We start from the raw sequence: 21,242 nt of genomic DNA on the forward strand, positions 1-21,242 counted from the left end.
AAACCAATGTGCAGAATTCCCATAAAGTGTACATTACTGGCTCATGGGGGAAAAATGAAAGGCTTTCTTTAGCTTTATTTTTACTCTGTCATTCAAATTCCTAGCAGTATTAGTGAGATTTTGGCAAATGGTGTCTCTGTCTCCTTTTTCGTCCCTCCCATACTTCTTTCTGTGTTGACAGGGTAGAAACCAAAAGGTTTGTCGTGTTTTTTGGGTAAGTGTACAAAATAATGACTGGGTTTTTTTTGTTTTTTGTTTTTGGTTTTGGTTTTTCAACCTTTTGCTTTTCCAGCCATTGTTTTGGACAAGGCTGTGGTTCTGCATGTCCACAGGTCTTGAGAAATTTTGCTTGATGCCTGTGCATGTTTTGTGTGTAGTTTCATTTTCTAATGGTAAGAGGAGCGTGTATGAAATATGGGCAGATTTGTTATGAAAATCGTATGACTGCATTAACAGTATAACAAATAGCTGTCCTATTATTTGGACTGTCTCTTCTGTGGCCACGAGTATGCTAGGTGTTGGTTGTCCAATATCCAAAAGCTAGAGAAGGATGTTAATTCTGATTCTCTTTTACGTAGGAAGTGAGCTGTCTTTTCTACGTATTAATTGTGGCTTCATTGTAATTTTGAGGTCTGATCATGAGTACTTTTTGGTTTAGCAGACAGTGACATTTGGGAAGGTTTAGAGCAGATTGCAGGATTGAGAATTCTCAGAGTATGCTGGCTTTTAAACCCCCAGAGCCTTGCCTCCCAGTCCCTTTGATCATTCTAATTACACATTGAGCATAAAAACCAGAAATGAAAAAAATAATCTGGTTTTAAATATGTTCTTTTGAGAGATGTATTGGAATTGTTTACCAAGTCATACATCTCAGTTCCATTCTATTCCATATTTTTTGGTGTATGTCCTATATTTTCTTACATAATAACAAAAAATTAGGAGGTTAAAATTGAAGTGAATAGAACCATATGAAAGGTCACAAAATATTTCTAAAATCTAATCATAATTTCATTTATTTTTTATCTCTGTGGTTTGCTTTAGTCCATGCAGTTACCCAACTTTTATTTAGTTAGTATAATCTAATGTCATGAGTTATTTAAAAAAAAATTCAAGTGTATGTAAAGTCAAAACAATTTTATTTAAATATATTTTCTAACTACATGTTACAAATTAAATTTTTCTAAAACTGTGAATTTCTAGATTTGGTACTTTATAAAAATATATTTATTGCCTTTGATTACTGTATTTTTGGTGTACTTAGGCAACATGCGATTTCAGTCAAATATGAAAGATATAAAGAATTCAGAAATATAAATTCTTCCATAAATGTTATGAGTAAAACTGTTTTGATCCTAAGTGATTTTAATACACTTAAATTCAGTTTAACTCCTAGTAACATTCATATTCATTTTCTGAAAGTGTTGTAAATATTATAAGTAAGGCTACAAAATTGAGAAGTAAGATTATAGGTGGCGGATGCCTTTTTCTCCCCTTTGCCTTTTACAGCGTCAGTGTGGAAAATCAAGTGCTAAAATCTGGATATACTAGCCGTGACCTAATTATTTTGGAAAATGATGATCCTGGGGGAGTTTTTGAATTTTCTCCTACATCTAGAGGACCCTATGTTATAAAAGTAAGTATTAGAGAAACTTCCATCTATTCTGTACTCACAACTCGAGGAGAACAGTCTTGATGGATTTGAACTTTTGTGGATTTTCATTTTTTTTAAGGAAGGGGAATCTGTAGAGCTCCATATCACCCGATCCAGGGGAGCTCTGGTTAAGCAGTTTCTACACTACCGAGTAGAGCCGAGAGATAGCAATGAATTCTACGGAAACACAGGGGTGCTAGAATTTAAACCTGGGGAACGAGAGATCGTAATCACATTGTTATCAAGATTGGATGGGATACCAGAGGTACAGGATTTTTTTCTTGTGCTTTTGTGGAAAGCTGATAGTATCTAGTACATTATGAGTGTAGATATTTTGAACATTGACAAGGAGATAGAGGAATGGAAGTGAGCAAGAAAAGATTGAGAAGTATTTATGTTTGGAAAAGAAAAGAAAAACAAGTTTAAAAAGCAAAAGAAGATTCATTCAACTTTGAATTGCATGTTTGTCCTACATAAAGAAATACCAAATGATCTGAAACTTTCAGTGATTGGTTTTCATAAGTTTACTTATGTTAAGCCTTATTGTATGTAACCTGTTTGAACGTGTAGTGATATGGGTTTGAAGTGTTTCTGTAAAATCACATTTTTAAAGGAAATAAAGTTAAGTTTTGTATTAATGGTACCCCATATTGTTCCAGCATGTTTGCACACCAGAGTGTATGTAGCTTTGAAATTAATTTTATTTTATTTACATGTGCTAGTTTAAATGACTAGATCATCAGTGATATGTCCAAGCCTTCTTACTGTTTCAGTATAGTCTCATGGCTTCTCTTTTCTCTTTTTGGATAATATGTACTTTTATATCTGATGTCTCCCTTACCCGACAGGAGAATGTTAAACAATTGTTTTAGAAATAATATTAGCTCTTTTGTTTTCTCAGTGAGTGGTATGTTTCTGAAAAATAGGTAGTAGTAGTATTTCTGATTATCTGTATTTTATTTGCTTTGAATATTTGAACTTCATATCTTTCCTAATTTGACATGTTCACTTTAGTTGGATGAACACTACTGGGTGGTCCTCAGCAGCCATGGTGAACGGGAAAGCAAGTTGGGAAGTGCCACGGTTGTCAACATAACAATTCTAAAAAACGACGATCCTCATGGGATTATAGAGTTTGTTTCTGAAGATCTAATTGTTATGATCAATGAAAGTAAAGGAGACGATACCTATAGTGGTAATTTGTTCTGCTTCTCATATTCTAGTATTGTTTACTAAAGAGGAAATTAACCACTTTTTATTTTATTTCTTTAGCAAATAGTTATTTTTACTTGTCCATCTGCCTTAAAATTACATGTAGTGCAGACATTGGTGTTTTTAAAAATGACGTTTAGGATTCCTATTTTTATTTCTTACCTTAGTATTGTAATGATAATGATGTAATGATAATGATGGTCTCAGTTATATTTTGATTTCAGTTAACCACATGTGGTAGAATCCGAACGATAGGATTCAAATAGGAGAGACTTTAAAACTGAGAATTAGTGCTTGGGAGCTAAGTGCAGTGGCATGAAATGAGAAGGAGCTTATTTTTAGAGCAGCGTCTGTGTAGGTGAAAAAATTACTTTTGAGTGTACAGCTTCCTCCAGCAGCTTTAGCAAATATCCTTTTAGAACTTTATGATAGGTGAACCTGATTAATCACCATTTTGTTCCCTGTGGTGAATGACTTTTAAATCCCCGAACTGTGGTAAATAAGATCAAGTCCATTTATTGCACACATTTTATACCTGCAGAAAGAAAACTAGGTTACCACATTTAGATACATACTTTGAACCCATGTAAGCAAATGATTGGCTTTTATTAAAAAGAGGTCTTATATTTACTTTTGTTTTTTAAGCAGTTTCTTTACTTATTTTATAATTGTTCAATATATATTCATGTATATTATACACATTTGTATTTCACAGCTGTTTATGATGTAGTAAGAAATCGAGGCAACTTTGGTGTTGTTAGTGTATCATGGGTGGTTTGTCCAGACTTTACACAAGATGTGTTTCCTGTCCAAGGGACTATTTTCTTTGGAGATCAGGAATTTTCGAAAAATATCACCATTTATTCCCTTCCAGATGAGGTAAATTTGCATATATTAACTCTCTTTATGTGTTGTCATTGCTTAATAATTAGTTTTTATTTAATAATTAATCATCTGGCAATACATCTTGTCATGAAGATATGACAAAAAGAATGCAGGCATGATAATGTCTGAATAGACACCAAAAGAGAAATACTTTTTGTTTCCCTGAAGGCATTTTTAACTCTTAGAACTCACGCTTGCCAGTAACATGCACAGGTGTCGAGGTTAGGTTGAGGTTAAATGTGCCGCTTATGCTTTGGGCCTTTGAAGACAAGGGTGTACCATCTATTAAGTATGCTCTTGGTGCATTCTCAGAATCGGAACAAAGGACCAGATGGATCATGGACCCAGAGTGGTGCTCATGTCATTGGTAGTGAAGAGAAAGAACTTAGTAACAATGGTAGTGGACTTTTCTGAGCTGAGCTGTGCTTTAAACAGTCACGAAGCCTGTTTACTTTCCCTCAGGCTTGTTCCTTGAGAGAAAGACTTCCAACATGCTTCCATTTTAGGATGCAGAGAACACTAGCTTGCATGGATGAAATGAAAGAGAAATGGTGTTCACCTATGGATTTATATAGACTCAGAGATGGTAGGGAATCTCGTCTTGGTAGGACATGGGAATGAGGTCTTTATGGGTGAAGCTTCAGTAAGGTTTGTGAGAGGCCTTCGAGAGCTAGCCACACTGTTGTTACTCTTATGACCTCTGTTATAAATGCATCCAAAAGTTATTTTTCTGGCTTTTTTTTTTTTTTTTTGGTAAACGACACATATCTTCTTATAGAAATAATGTGAGCTGTGTAGTATTTATAGTTTTTAGCATATATAAAACAAAATAACTGGATTTCTATTAAATTTTATGAGTTAGAATAAAATGGCTGTTTGGATGAAATGCATATTAAAATGTTTTTTTGGGTCTGAATCCTACTTGAATCATTAGGGTGCTTCTGCCTCAAATGGCAGTGAATGTTAGTACTGCCATTAATAGAGTCATTTTTTAAAAGATAAAAAATAATTTAGGACTGTAGTATAGAATTGTTTGTGCAAATCACCTGACTTAAAACATGTATAACATTTCCCACAAGATTCCAGAGGAAATGGAGGAATTCACCATCACTCTACTTAATGCCACTGGAGGAGCTAAAATAGGAAATAGAACTACTGCAACTCTGAGGATTAGAAGAAATGATGACCCCATTTATTTTGCAGGTGGTATTTCAGTCTTTTTTGAGTGACCTCACATCTTTTTAAACAGTAGATAGATATGTCTTCAGTAACATTTTTAACTGAACATTTTCAAGAAAGCACAACTGATGCTTATTTAAATATGATTTCTTGATTTGTTTGAATGATCATTATTTAATCTGTTTGATATTTTAAGAAATGTTTTTAAAGGTTGTCGGAAGGAAAAAGAAAATAAAACAAGTACTGTTTTTACTAGCTTTGTTCTCCCTCTGCCTTCAGATTCCAAGGTATTTCTTTTGCCTTTGTGCAGTAAAGAGCACTCTTCACGAAACTTCTTCCAGTACACAATGTAGCCAGTTCAGGGTCTGGGTATTATTTGCCTAATGGATGCTCACTTACTGTAATGTAATAACTAATCTTTATTGGATCTGTAAATTAAGGATTCCCTATTTTTTGCATTTTAATTTTCTTTAGAAGTCTTTTTGGGGACTCTAGACAGTTTTTAGTTTTCATTGTAATTTTAATTCCAGTATAGGTAATGTACAGTGTGATATTACTTTCAGGTATACAATATAGTAATTCAAAACTTCGATAAACACCCCATGCTCATTGTGACAAGGGCACTCCTTAATCCCCATCACCTATTTTATCCCCAATCCCTACCTTCCCACTCTGCCTCCTGGAACCATTGGTTTGTTCTCTGCAGTTGACCTTTTTTAGTTTGATTTGTGAGCTTAATTGGTGTCTAATTCTTTCTTAAACCTTTTTTTGCAAGCCATTCAATTTATAACTGCAGGAATCTTTTAAAGCTCTTGAATTTTATTGATGACTATTCTTAACATTCAAATAACATGTACATAATGAATTAGTCCTGTGTTCAGCCTTCTGCTAATTGCTGTGGCAAAAATAGAACGTAAGATAGCTGGGCTTATTCTCAAGGAATTTACAATCTGAATTTGGATATGAGGTATATGAAACAGTAGGCAGAGGATTCAGCATGTAATTTACTGACAGCTTGAGAGCTGAAGACCATGATTTCTGTAGGAATGAAGGCAAGGGGAAGGTTACTAACCTAGAAGTAATCAGAAGAGGCTTCATGTAGGACTTGGCAATAGAGTTGAATCTTTAAGCAAAGATACAATGGAGGACAGTTCTTGTTTGGGCAGGGAGAAACAAAGTGATTTGAAGATATGTAGATGGGATCAGAAAAGCTCACATGTTCCTTCTTTTCTTCATAAATATTTCAGAACCTCGTGTGGTGAGAGTTCAGGAAGGTGAGACTGCTAACTTTACAGTTCTCAGAAATGGATCTGTGGATGTTGCCTGCACTGTCCAATATGCTACCATGGATGGGAAGGCTACCGCAAGAGAGGGAGACTTTGTTCCTGTTGAAAAGGGAGAAGCGCTTGTTTTTGCGGTTGGAAATAGGAAGCAGAGGATATCTGTCTTCATTAATGAAGATGATATCCCAGAAACAGATGAGTCTTTTTATATAATCCTCTTTAATTCAACAGGTAAATAAATTATATTTTTATGGCGGATCTGTTGTTTCAGTACCTTTATCAAGATGACATTAAGTACGTAACTGTCATCTATGACTATTCAAGAGCAGAATTGTTTCTTTCATTGCTTTTTTGAGGGAAAGAATGAAGAATATACGCGTTGAATCTTCATGTGCCTGGTATACTCTGTGGCATTATTTTTAATTTTTTTCACAATGTGGCACATGTATAAAATTGTGGTACTATGTAAGGAATAGAAATCTTCTAGTTAAAGCTACCCTCAGCCTTGTTTAGTAACCCAAGGGCTTAGGGAATCAGTATCTGTAACCCCTTGCCATTCTAGCATGGTGTTGGAGATACTGGCCAGGAAGCTGCAGTCTGTAGATGGCTGAATACAACTGGCTGTTTGATAATTCTCTGAAGGTATAGCCATGATGAATGATACTTTGCAAGAAGGAAAAGATAGGCTCTTTCTTCTTCTCTATACCATAAATGAAGCAGGATGTTTGGACCCCACTGTTTGGGTCCTGATATCACCTTTAGTCAATTGGTGAGGCTATAGCTTGTTTCTACATTTATTCTTTTAAGTGTACAAAGAGCTAGTTTTTTATGAACCTTTTGAGAATAAGTTGAAGATAGGATACTCCATCACCCCTGAATACTTCAGTGCATTTTTTCTACAAACAAGGACACTCTCTTACATAACCACAATATAACCATAATGTAGTATAACCATTAATATAACATTAATGTAGTCATTGCCTCAGACCCCATTCAGATTTCTCCAGTTGTCCCAATAATGTCCTTTCTAGCAAAATGATCCTTTCATAAATCATGCATTGATTTTAGTTGTCCTGTCTCTTTAATCTCTTCAATTTGGAGTAGTTCTCCTCAGTCTTTCCTTGACTTTTATGACCGTTGAAATATAGAAATTACAGGCTACTTATTTTGTAGAACATCGCCCATTTTGGGTTTGTTTGATATTTCCCCATTACTAGGTTCAGGTTTTACCTCATTGACAGGAATTTCATAGAAGTTATACTGTGTTCTTAACCATCTCTTCAGTTGACACGTGATTTTGTTTTTTGTCCCTTGATGGCAGTGTTTACTTTGACCATAATTTAGGTGGTGACTGCCAGGCTTCTCTACTGTACTTTTTTCTTTGTAATTAATAAATATTTTTGTGGGGAACACACTTTAGTAAATATCCTGTAACTCACCAAACTTTCATTTTTTTTCACTGATCTATATATCAGTATTGACTCATGATTTTATTTTAATACAGTGGGTTATATTTCACTGTCATTATTTGTTTTGGTGGTCAGATTTTCCCAGATTTGGCTAATGGTAGCCTATTTGAGGTGACTTTTTTGTCTTTTTGACATGTTCCATATTATTCTGTGAGCATTTTCTTACTTCCTGGCACAGCAAGCTGTTACAAACTCATCTTATACTTTTCCTGTGACAACCCTGAAATTCGTCATTTCTCCAAGAAGCCTGGTTTCTTTCAGTGAAGGATGTTTTTTAGAAACCAGAATCTGGGCGTTAGGTGGGCATATTTGTTCTCAGCGTATGTTCCTCCTCGGCCCTGTTTGTGTACAGAAATTAGGCATGTATTTATGTATCTATTTCTATATACACACACACACACACTTGTCTATCTGTAATTCTGTATCCAACTATGTGAAAACCATTAGTTCATACAAATATTTCTATTTCTATTTCAATGATTTGTTATAAACTTCCAGGTTTCTTTCCTTCCATATTTGTCCCTTCTTTCTCTGATACTGTTAAATTTAGAAGCTGTTATCATTAATATATTTACTTATTTGATTAATTCCCTCTGTAACCACTTTTCCCCATTGCTTCTTTTATCCTCCTTACACAAGGAGGTTACCTTTCTTACCCCTCTAGGTTTCTAGCTTCCTATGTTAGGCCAATTCCCTGTGTGGATACCTTCCCACTCCACTCAGATTCCAACATCTAACACCAAGGTTTTCTTCTGTGGAGATGGCCTCCGGTCACTGTTGTGCCATAACCGTCTGCCCTTACTGTGAATGCCTGCCTTGTGCTTTACTTTGTGTCTTTTGGACTGAAATACTCAGAAAGAAGAAAAGGAAAAGAAAGAGATCACTGTTTGTTTATGCTGTGTTTCTCTGTCATTTTCCCTATCTTTATCTCTCTTCAGTTGTGTCTCTCTTCCTGTTTCCCTTCTTGTTTTTCACACGACTTAATAAGAAAATTAGAAAAGTAAAAATGAAAAATTCTTATCTTATGAGGAAAAAATTAACTTTGTAGAGTAATGTCCACAAAATAAGTTTTACAGTTACAGAAAACCTCCCACAATTATTAATCAGGTATTATGTAGACCAGAAACATTTTGATTAATTGTCCTAAAATTTAAATGATGTAAAAGTGATGTAAAAGTGAAAAAGTTTTGCTGTCATGATGAAGAAATGACATGGTCTTAATAGTTTGCTGTAGAAATAAGTTCTTAATTCCATTTATTAATTTGGTGTCATTTTGTGGAAAATTATTGTATCCCAAACATCTTTGGGGTCAAAATGTCACTGGGGTTCAACTATTGTCAGGAACAAAATGTCGCTATGATTATGGTGGATCAAAATATCTAAACCTCTTTTTAATTTTTTATTCTTTTTTAAGTTTAGAGAGAGAACACATGCACACATAAGTGGGGGAAGGGCAGAGGGAGGGATGGGGGAGTGGGAGAGAGAGAGAGAGAGAGAGAGAGTGAGAGAGAGAGAGAGGGAGATTCTTAAGCAGGCTCCATGCTTAGCACAGAGCCCAGCATGGGGCTCGATACCATAACCCTGAGATCATGAGCTAAGCCAAAGTCAAGAGTCAGATGCTCAACTGACTGAGCCATCCAGGTGCCCCAAAACATCCAAACCTCTTACACAGAGAATGTAACATGACTATGCAAGGAAATGACTGTGTTTATTTTGTAAAATGTATCATTGGGGAAATATATTTTGATATTTGGAGAGAGAACAAGTAAGAGGAAGCGGTGTCACTGGATGACTGGCCTGAGGTATACTGCCACTGCATGTGTTTTCAATATTTTCCCAGATGTCATGGCATCTGAGGACGTAGTGACTTTAGCTATGAAGACTTGGATGACATAATTTGTGCTTTTACATCTCCTCTTAGTTCTTTCTCTTCCACTCTTCTCTCCTCTTTTATGATGTCAACACATCAAGCCCTGAAGGGATCAATGGTAGGAGGGCTGAATGGGTAGCATCTCTAACAGGACCTAGTGTTGGCAGTGGATATTTGTCCCTGATCGTTACTGTTCACAGTATATGGCCTGAGATTGAATTATTGAATCAAAGGATATGGCCATGCTCAGAGCCCTTGTTAAATACTGTCAGTTCTCCCTGTGGAGGGACAGAATGAGTTTTTAGTACCACGTGTGATATGTTGTATGACAAATGCACATGGCATCAGTATCCTGCCAAAATTAGATTTTATTGTTTTTGTTTTTCCTAGATTTTTATGATTCGATATTTTGAGGTATTTGGTTATTCTGTATTGTCAGCATTTTCTGTACAATTATTTTACTAGACAGTATTTTTTCCCTCTTTCCATTGGTTAATTATCAAAGTAAGTGTGAGTACAGTTGTATATTCATGTAAATTCTTTTTAATGTGCTGGTCTGCTGCATTTAATTTCTGATTCTGTAATTTTAGTTTTAGATGTTGCCCTTATCTGATTTTAAAAGTTTTATTTCTTTCAGTTCAGTTAACATTCATAAATAACTTTTGTGTACCAGTTACTGGAACTCTACTCTTCAGGGCATGGAATTGATTAAGAAGGATTTGTCCAAGGAGCTCACAGTAGAATTGTATGTGTGTGTGGGTGTGTGTACTAAATTAATGCTATGATTGTTATGATACACTGACAAAGTGGGAAGTGCTGTAGGAATATGGTGGAACTTCTCTTACCTTAACTTTGGAATTCAAGGAAGAATTCCTGGAAGATGTGTCGCTTGAGCCGGGTCCTGAGGAGTAACAAGTGTAAAGATAAGGAGGATTTTGCTTGCTTTGGGAACAGCAGGAACAGAAAAGAGCTTTAGATCTCTGGGAAATAATGAGAATGTTATTGTCAATAACAGTGCTGACACACTTTGGATGGAATTGGAGTAGAGGAATCAAGTTCAACACCATAAAGATTGCTTTGTTCAGGAAGCAAACTGCTTCCTGAAAACAGAGACTTACAGGAAAATACACGGGGTGCCTGGGTGGTTCGTTCAGTTGAGTGTCTGACTTCGGCTCAGTCATGATCTCACAGTTTGTGAGTTTGAACCCTGCATTGGCTTTGCTCCTGTCAGTGTGAAGCCTGCTTCGGATCCTGTGTCGTTCCCCCTCCCACCCCCTCCCCCACCGCCCCAAGGCTTCATTCTCTGTCTCTCCCAAAAATAAATATTAAAAAAATAAATATAAATAAATGGAAATGCCCAAGGGATGCCTTGGGTGGCTCATTCTGAGCATCTGACTCCTGATTTTAGCTCAGGTCATGATCCCAGGGTCGTGGGATTGAGCCCTCATCGGCTCCTCACTGAGCAAGGAGCCTGCTTAAGATTCTCTTCCTCTCTCTCCACCCCCCTCCGCCCTGCTCCTTTCCCCTGTTCATGCACTCTCTCTAAAATAAAAAAATTTTAATATTAAAAAGGAAAATGTTCAGACTATTCTAATTAATATGAGCAGGAATATATTTTTTTAATGTTTACTTATTTTTGAGACAGAGAAACAGAGCATGAATCAGGGAGGGTGAGAGAGAGAGAGGGAGACACAGAATCTGAAGCAGGCTCCAAGCTCCAAGCTGTCAGCACAGAGCCCGACGCGGGGCTCGAACTCACAGACCATGAGATCATGACCTGAGCCGAAGTCGGAAGCTCAACCGACTGAGCCACCCAGGTGCCCCTGAACAGGAATATTTTTATGTTATGGGGTAATCCTCACACTTTTTATGAAAAGAAAGAATATACCTCAAAAATTTGAATTACATAAAGCTGTGTTTTTGATTTCTAATTAAACTACTAAAGCAATATTCCTGTTGTGAAGAAAAGTATCTTCTATGTTTTTCAGTGAAGTAGGTCTTCTGTAATTAAACATTTCCACAAAGACAAGTTACATTAAACTTATCTAGGCATCTCTTTTATTTATGACCTTCATTGTGGAAATTCTTGCTGAAATTTGAACTTCATTATAAACTTTTCCTTAATTTTAAAATATGAATTTAATAGCAAGTTAACTACTTCTTTGTTATTTTAATTTTTTTAATTTAGGTGATACAGTAGTATATCAATATGGAATAGCTACAGTGATAATTGAAGCTAATGATGACCCAAATGGCATTTTTTCTCTGGAGCCCATAGACAAAGCAGTAGAAGAAGGAAAGACTAATGCATTTTGGTAAGCATATTTGAATAAGGTAAAATCATAATTGGATAAAATAAAACATTTAAGTATGCACAAATTTGAAATATTATTAATGTTTCAAAATTTCAAAATGAACGATAAGCTTTGTTTATGCTGTTGCCACTTGTGTAAAAAAAACAAAAAACAACACATTAGCTGGTGAACAGAAATTATTATCCGTACCCTCCTCACCTCAGCTTCCATCATCAGGACTGAGAGACTTGAGTTATCCAAGGTCTTCTGCAACTCTTCTTTCAAATGATATGTGACTACCCTCACCCCATCCTTTGCTTTTGAAGAACTCTTGCCAGTTCTTCTGTAAATATTTTTCGATGGGGTTTAGAATTTACCCTTCAGTTTGTACTTTGAAGAGTATGACTTTTAAGATGGCTTCTCTTTGTTGTTTAAAGTTCTGCCGGGGCACCTGGGTGGCTCAGTCGGTTAAGCGGCCGACTTCGGCTCAGGTCATGATCTCGCGGTCCGTGAGTTCGAGCCCCGTGTCAGGCTCTGGGCTGACAGCTCAGAGCCTGGAGCCTGTTTCAGATTCTGTGTCTCCCTCTCTCTGACCCTCCCCTGTTCATGCTCTGTCTCTCCCTGTCTCAAAAATAAATAAAACATTAAAAAAAAAATAAAAAAATAAAGTTCTGCCTCATTCTCTTACCGTGAGATTAATCGTGGGTGCTAAGGATTAGCTGGCTGGTTTATATTAAAGATGGTAAATAGAAAAAGTCTATTGCTGAGATAACACAGAAAGCTATCATTGGAGTTAAATTCACTACTTATATATTTTTCATAAGAATTCATTTTCTTTAATTTGTTACGTAGGATTTTGAGGCATCGCGGACACTTTGGCAATGTTTCTGTGGCTTGGCAGCTGTTTGAGAATGATTCTGCTTTGCAGCCTGGACAGGAGTTCTATGAAACTTCAGGGATTGTTAACTTTATGGATGGTGAAGAAGCCAAGCCAATAATTCTCCATGCTTTTCCAGATAAAATTCCTGAATTCAATGAATTTTATATTTTAAAGCTTGTAAACATTTCAGGTGCTGTGTTTTTCCACCTTTTTTATTTTATTGCTGAAATTTGATGTTTTATACATAAGTAATTAGAGCTGTACCAAAAATACAATTAATGAAGAAGTAAGTGTATCTTGATTGTCCAACTTTAAATGTCAAAAATACCCTTTTTGATAGAAGCATTATTTTTAACATTCATTTTGTGATCTTGGCTTGGCTAAGTTTTATGGATGGAGACTTACATTCATTCTTAAACTTAGATTTTTTTCCTCACTAAATAGAGTATCTCCAACAAAATATTAACGGAAGTTAGGAAGTACAGATTCATGGTAGCTTAAAGCTTGGTCTTGTGCCATTGAAACAATTTAGACAATCAGTTTCCCCATTACTTGTGGTTTTAAGCACAGGAATTAAAACTTTCTAGTTAATATTCTCTTTTCATGCTTTTTTGGTTATTAATGAAATTATTCTGAGCCAAAATACCTCTGAAAATGTGGTAAAAAACATACAGTGACATTGTTGTTCATTGATTAATGACTATATTATTTAACCAGAAGTTTGCTAGTCAAATTCCTTTTGTCTTCACCTCATACTGGAAAGTACTTCAGATTCTGATTTTTTATTTATTATAAGTCAATCTTATTACAGGTGGATCTCCAGGTCCTGGGGGCCAACTAGCAGGAACCAACCTCCAGGTGACAGTAATGATTCCATTTAATGATGATCCCTTTGGAATTTTCATCTTGGATCCAGAGTGCTTAGAGAGAGAAGTTGCAGAAGATGTCCTGTCAGAAGACGATATGTCTTATATTACCAGTTTTACCATTTTGAGGCAGCAGGGTGTGTTTGGTGATGTACGAGTAGGCTGGGAAATACTGTCCAGTGAGTTCACTGATGGTTTGCCCCCAATGATAGATTTTTTGCTAGTTGGAATTTTCCCCAGCACTGTGCATTTACAGCCGCACATGCGGCGTCACCACAGTGGAACAGATGCTTTGTACTTCAGTGGAGTAGAGGGTGCATTTGGAACTGTTCATCCAAAATACCATCCTTCCAAGAACAACTCAATTGCCAACTTTACGTTTTCAGCTTGGGTAATCCCCGATGCCAATACAAATGGATTTGTTATAGCAAAGGATGATGGTAATGGAAGCATCTACTATGGGGTAAAAATTCAAACAAATGAATCCCATGTGACACTTTCTCTTCATTACAAAACTTTGGGTTCCAATGCTACATATATTGCCAAGACAACAGTCATGAAATATTTAGAAGAAAATGTTTGGCTTCATCTTCTCATTGTCCTGGATGATGGTATAATTGAATTCTACCTTGATGGAAATGCGATGCCCAGAGGAATCAAGAGTCTGAAAGGAGAAGCCATTATTGATGGTGAGTGTCATGTTTATGACTAGGACACTGAATTTTGAATTTTTAAAAATTTTGATTTCTTACGAAGGCCAACTGATATTTAAAAATCTGCTTGTGTATTGGCTTAATTTCTGTAATAAAGCTATACCTACCAAAACCATAAATTCTGTACTGAGTGTTGCAGAAATGAATCAGGGAAAGTCTTTATCCTTGACATACTTAAAATAGGCTCTGGGAGAGGTGTATGTATAAACAGATCACCTCAATATTGTGGGATGAAAGAAAAATTATGAAGGCAGAATATTTATCTCCCCATAGGCAGTAGGAGGGATGGGGCATGATAATTCCAGGTAGAAAAAAGAGCAGAGGTATAGAAACATGAAACAGCCTATTGAATTTGGGGAACTGCTGCTTGGTGAATTGCTGGAGGTGAAGGGTGGTGGGTGTAAGGTTAAAGAGGAGTTGGAAGAGAAAAATTACTTTAAAATGCCCTGCAATTACAGAGGTTTATAGTATTAGTAGGTAAATTGGTGAATTCTGTGGAGAGCTTTGAAGAAATAGGCTTTGTGGTCTTCAAGCTGGATTATATATTGTTTCTTTGAGAAATACTGGTAATTTCCATTATAATCACCAATTCTTTCCCAGGCCCTCCATCCTAGGATGTGATTATTTTTTAATTAGTAGGAAAGTAGAGCACAGCTTATATGGTTGTAGCTTATTAGACTATTTTCCTTCTGAACCTCCTTGCATTGGGTATCTGGTTGAATTTTTTTTCTAGTAGAAAAAAAATGATGCCCAAAAGAAACAACATGCACACGCTACTGATTTCACCTCCAAGGGTTATGCTTACAGCATTCTCTAGCATTAAATCAATCCCCTTTGGATTGTGTGAATATATGCATATGTCTGTTACCACTGATTCATCTGGTGAGGGCATGGTGGTAGAATGAGAGTGGGAAGGATTGGGGATATCAAGAGCTGGTGTTTCTTTTCTCTGTTTAGCGTACTGCAAGGAACTTAGATTGTTTCTGTAATTTGTAATTTGGAAAAAAAATTTCAAAGTATTTATATATTTAAAATATATCAATGAACTATAGTATATGTTAGGTATTTTAAGATACATAAAAGTATATGTTCCATATGGTGTGCAGATAGATGAAGTTTTAAAATTTTAAATTCATTAATTTCAGCACCCATGTAACTAACTAGATCAAGAAATAGCATTCCAGAACCCCTGTAGCCCTTCTGCAGTCACTGACTCACCACCCTGCCCACCTACTGTTGCCATTTCTGAGAGCATGAGAGTACCTTCTCCAATTTTTTTATTTTATGTAAATCAAATTGAGCAGTGTGTATACTTGAGTGCCTGGCTTCTTTTGCCCAGTATTGTTTCTAGTGTTCATCATACCTTTGCCTGTCGTAGATATTTCACTCTCTTTACTATATAGTTAGTCCAGAACTGCTGCAGGGGCGATTGAGATAATAATTGCTGGATACTTGTGGCTGCCCTAAAACAACTACCTGGGTTCTGCCTTGGTTGATGATTTTTATAAACAGTATTACTTGTACTTTTTTCCCAAAGTACTGCCAAGCTGTCATCTTATATAAATATCCTAGTTGAGTTATTGGAGAGGGAATAAGTAAAGAAATAAGAACTAGTGAATTTTCGAAAAGGGAGAGCTTTAAAGAAATAGTCATGATTATTGATACATAGTAATATAATTGGAGCTTCATGTTGTTATTTTCATGAAAAAATCTGTAAGACTTGCATATGATATTGTTCCTGGGGAAGAATACTTTTTTTTGTATATCCTTTGCATTAATTATTGGCGTAAAACTATTTGGTCTGTGAAAACTTTTGTTGAATTCTCACAGCTTTATTTGACTCAAGACGCATTTCTAACAGATTAAGCCTTGATTTGCTCAAACAACAGTAATAGAAACAGTTAAAAAAAATGTGACTGAATTGAACTGTTCCATTCTTAGATGTGCAAGGAGATTTTAAAATTTTCTGGAAGAAAAATCTATATAAGTATACACTCACATATACATAAACACATACACACACATATATACACACACGTACAAGATATCCTTTAGTGTAACATATCTTACATCCCAGCGATTAGATTCCGTTTTCATATCAGAAAAGAACTTTCATTTGATTATATTTGCTTTATGTATTTTATTTATCTAATAAAACCTCTTAACAAAATTGTTCCACTTTCTGAATCACACTTTGTAATTTGGTACAGGATAGTAGTGGATATTGTCATGTTTAAACCCATTTCTAATTTCAGGGCCTGGAATGCTGAGGATTGGGGCAGGAATGAATGGCAATGACAGATTTACAGGTTTGATGCAGGATGTGAGGTCCTATGAGCGGAAACTGACTGTTGAAGAAATTTATGAACTTCATGCTATGCCAGCCAAGAGTGATTTACATCCTGTTTCTGGATATCTGGAGTTCAGACAAGGAGAAACTAACAAATCATTCATTATTTCTGCAAGAGATGATAATGAAGAGGAGGGAGAGGAATTATTCATTCTTAAACTAGTCTCTGTATATGGAGGAGCTCGCATTTCTGAAGAGAATACTACAGCAAGATTAATAATACAAAAAAGTGACAACGCCAATGGCTTGTTTGGTTTCACAGGAACTTGTATCCCAGAGGTAAGTAGTGCGCTTGGGGGATTTTGGAGTTAAAAGTTCACTGTAGGTAGATTTGTTTGGGGGTAGACTTTCTTTCATTTGGTAAATGTGCTTAAGTATCTACTCTAAGCCCAGAAGTATGCTAGAACAAGTGGTTGCAAAAGTAAAGTATAAGGTCCTTGCTTTTATAAGTTCACAGTTTGAATTAGAAGCTTTATCAGCTGATAGAAGTAATAACAAATTAACAAATGAAACTTGAGCAATTCTCTGTAAAGTTAATGTATTTCACAGAAGGCCCAGAATACTCCACATGTAATGTACTTTGTCTACTCTTTGGATACTACATAGGTAAATGGAATAATACATATTGAAAGCTTCTATGAATAATAGTAATTGAAACTTTATTAAAATATGATTTTTTGAGTTTTTTTTTCCACATGTGAAATGTATGTGTGAGTAGTTACAACATTCTTCCATGTTGGGTGTAATGCCTTCCTTATCACCCTTCTTGGCCAGCTTTAATTCATTAGGCTGTTTTACTGTCCTTATCAGTTCTTTCCAGGTTTTCAAAGATCTCTAATCATCTTGGTTTCCTGTTCAGTAATGTGAGATCTCATGACACCACTTCACAGGTGTTGACTGTGACAACAACAGCTCCATGCCCATGAAAGGATGCCAAGTAACAAGAGTCTTTTCCTTTGCAAGTTGATGCTTGTAGATTTAGAAGGGCTTTTTTGTAAATTGAAGCAATTAAGAAAACCATGAATTAATACCGGGTGAAAAGCAGTCTCCTGGTCATAGGCCCGATTTAGCTCAAATTGGGGAGCCTAGCTCTCAGGAGTGTCTTACTGCCCTTCTCAGCTCTTTAGTTTGGTGATAATCATAAGAGATCTTCAAATAGTGGGCTTTTTCTATACCAGAAATACCCGAATATCTTAGACTGAGAGGAGAAATGTCATACAAATCTGTAATTTAAAAAGAATTGTGTTTATCTATAATGATAATACTTAAAAATGTTTTTTAAATGTTTATTTTTGAGAGAGAGAGAGAGAGAGAGAGAGCATGAGTGGGGAAGGGGCAAAGAGAGAGGGAGAGACAGAATCTGAAGCAGTTTCCAGGCTCTGAGCTGTCAGTGCAGAGCCCTACATAGGGCTCGAACTTGTGAACTGTGAGATATGATCTGAGCCGAAGTCGGATGCTTAATGGACTGAGCCACCCCTGCGTCCCTATAATGATAATAGTTTTAAATAGATATTCAATCATTAAAGAATTTTACACGTTTTTTTTTTTTAATTTTTTTTCAATGTTTATTTATTTTTTTGGGGACAGAGAGAGATAGAGCATGAACGGGGGAGGGGCAGAGAGAGAGACGGAGACACAGAATCGGAAACAGCCTCCAGGCTCTGAACCATCAGCCCAGAGCCTGACGCGGGGCTCGAACTCACGGACCGTGAGATTGTGACCTGGCTGAAGTCGGACGCTTAACCGACTGTGCCACCCAGGTGCCCCACACGTTAAGTTTTTGATATGCCTTTCTGACAATCCATAATACAGTGGCAACAAATATTAGTTATTATTCTCACCACCCAATAAGGTTAAGAACTGAGGGTTAGAGGACCTGAAAAAAATAACCTAACTTGAATTAAGTAAGACAGGATCAAATACCTGGTTCAAGGCTTGGCAGTTACCAACACTAAATAAATATGAGTTTTACTTTTTTTTCTTCTAAGATACAGTGGGAAGAACTGAAATTTGAATCTGTCTTGTGACTTCTAACCTTTGTCTTTCCCCCTGTGTTTTTAATATCATCATCTCTATTTTTAAAAAGACAGGTGGCTTCCATCAGACCGTGAGAACCATTAGGGTACCATGTAAAATCAGCTTCCCTTTAATTCCTTTTATGACTCAACACCTGCCTATGGCTCTAGCTTCTTGGTCAGTATGTTGGTCAGACTCCTCTTTGATCAGTATGTTTCAGTCACACTTGCCTGTTTCAATTACAGTCTCTGGGCATCAGGGCTATCTTTGTAGCCTCTCTATTTGGAACACTCCCATTCTAGATCTTCAGAATCAGTCATTCAAATCTCAGTTTTAAGACCTTTTCTCAGTGAAGACTTTCTTATTTAAAGTAGCCCCCCCTTCCTTCTCCCAACCAGTTTTTCTCCATCCTTTCACCTAGTTTTAATTTTTCTATAATATTTATTACACTCTTAAATTCCCTTTGTTATTTATAAGTTCATATATTTATTGGCTAGCCCTTTCCACCATACGGATGAAAGAACCCTGAGTGTAATAAGGTCTTATTGTTCATTATTGTATCTCCCAACACCTAGAATGGAATATAGTAGGTACTTAATACGTCTTTGTTGAATTTACGAATGTATTCTAATAATTAAGACCTAAAAAGGCATATACTCCAAACAACAAACACATTTAGGTTCAGTTAGCTGCATAAACAACCAAACTGGAAAAAAAATACATAAATGTTAAAAATCTGCCCCAAGTGAGGAATAGTTTTTGATTGTTTTTCTGGCTTTGTGGGCTATGATAGTGAGTTTTCAATGCTGGAGTTTTCAATGCTGGCTTGTCTTACAAGTCCCACTGATAGATTGCATTGGTGTGGGTTTGCCCCCACTTAGTTATATAGCTTTGCCTGTTCATAGAAATCTCAGAATTTGAACAGGACCAGTCAAGTCTTTAATTGGACAAGAGAGAACTTCGCAATTTAGGCCTCAACACCTATACTATTGGAACTTCTGGAAAGAAAAAGAAAACATTCTCCAAGCCCAAAGGAGAGAGAAATAGAATATATCTATATTGGAAAGAGTCAAATTTAGACAGTAAAGGGAAGTGTTGAGTCTAAAAGAACATTGGAATCTCAGGAATATTATAGAATATGCGTTTCTGAAATTATTAAGACTATAAGTATAGAATTCTTTCATCTTTTCATCTTTTTTTCATCTTTTCATATTTCTCCTAAGGAGTAATATGAAGTATTTTTATCATCATCAGTAATACTAATTGATTGCTTGCTGAAGTTGTAATTCAAAGTGCAGGTAGATCAACGGGTTCTAATGTATTAGAGTACGATTTTACATTTGCAGCTCAACTCTAAAAAACTACCACTTGTCAAATTGGTATAATGTGGAGGAGGAATATCCATAACTATCTGCCAAGACTGTTTAAATCCTCCTCCTTTCCCAGTTACATATCTGTGTGAGGATGGATATTTTCATATATTTCAACCAAAATAACAAGTAGCAACAGAGAAATTGATTGCAAAAGGAGATATGAGAGTCTAGCTGTCTTCCATTAAGGTAGACATTAAAAGAGATTTACAGAAATTTAAACAATGCCCCTCTGTCACTAATTTCTTTTGTTTTGGAAAATACAGTTGTTTCACATAAAATATGTTGCTTATGTTAGCACATAATGAGTTTATTATTGCTATTTTATAATGAGTTACTATATCAATATTTAAATTCTTTTCAATTTTAATTTGTAAAATGGTAAATATCAGCAGATTTCACTAGCATAAGCTAAAAGCTCCTTGGGGTTCTTAAAAATTTTTATGAGTGTTCAGGAATTAATGAAACAAAATTATGTGAGAACCCCTGGTTTATTCTATGCTTGGAATTGTCTGCAGGGTTTAAATTTTATGGCTATTTGCTTCATTTTTAGAAATAAAAACCACTGTCACTTCCGTAGATTCTTCTCTATTGTGTTATTGTGGTGACATTGAAAAGTTAATTTTTTTCTTATCCCTTCAAAAATGTTGAAGGCAATAGCGATCTTTAAAGACTTCTCTATGAGTTATGTTATGCTTTTACATTTTCATAGATTCATATGAAATAAAATAATATGAAGGTTAAAATGAAAGTATAATCACATCTTAAATAATGAAAAAATGTAGAACATGACATAGTCTATACTTGGCATATTGAAAGAGATAATAATTATTTTGTGATGTGTTACCACCTAGCCTGGTATGCCATCTTGTTTGTACTAAGTAGCAGGTGCTTAATAAATTGTAATTGAAAGAATGAATAAACCTGTATGTAGTGGAGAGCCCTGATGGGGCCATGCCAAGTAGTTCTCTGTATTCCAGGTGGTGTCTATACTGAACAGATGACTGAGTTTTGTTGGATCTGTAGCATAGCAACCACATTCTCATGTTTTCCACCCGTATTTTGGTATTCTGTGTATTCTTTAATGTTACTTTCTCTGCACCTTATTTTGGCACTATTTTTGTATGTCCTATAGTCTTGTATATCAGATAATTATAAAGTAATGAGATTACTTTTCATAATGATTCATAGAACTTCCTAGTTT

General features: G+C 35.8%; 1 protein-coding gene across 4 annotated transcripts in view; it reads left to right on the top strand.

The window, feature by feature from the left end:
- Positions 1–21,242, top strand: part of ADGRV1 (adhesion G protein-coupled receptor V1) — a 556,802-nt gene that overhangs the window by 64,132 nt on the left and 471,428 nt on the right. For 2 of the 4 annotated variants that reach the window (XM_053224888.1, XM_053224896.1), the window contains exons 12-22: positions 182–214; positions 1,507–1,633; positions 1,731–1,916; positions 2,666–2,846; positions 3,579–3,742; positions 4,828–4,951; positions 6,175–6,441; positions 11,738–11,864; positions 12,696–12,913; positions 13,535–14,278; positions 16,558–16,931. In XM_053224888.1, the coding sequence (XP_053080863.1) occupies positions 182–214; positions 1,507–1,633; positions 1,731–1,916; positions 2,666–2,846; positions 3,579–3,742; positions 4,828–4,951; positions 6,175–6,441; positions 11,738–11,864; positions 12,696–12,913; positions 13,535–14,278; positions 16,558–16,931 (2,545 nt within the window). The remainder of the gene's footprint in view (positions 1–181; positions 215–1,506; positions 1,634–1,730; positions 1,917–2,665; positions 2,847–3,578; positions 3,743–4,827; positions 4,952–6,174; positions 6,442–11,737; positions 11,865–12,695; positions 12,914–13,534; positions 14,279–16,557; positions 16,932–21,242) is intronic. The other 2 variants (XM_053224893.1, XM_027038262.2) reach the window with 1 other exon arrangement.

This window comes from Acinonyx jubatus, chromosome A1 (assembly GCF_027475565.1).
Source record: "Acinonyx jubatus isolate Ajub_Pintada_27869175 chromosome A1, VMU_Ajub_asm_v1.0, whole genome shotgun sequence".
Classification (NCBI taxonomy): domain Eukaryota; kingdom Metazoa; phylum Chordata; class Mammalia; order Carnivora; family Felidae; genus Acinonyx; species Acinonyx jubatus.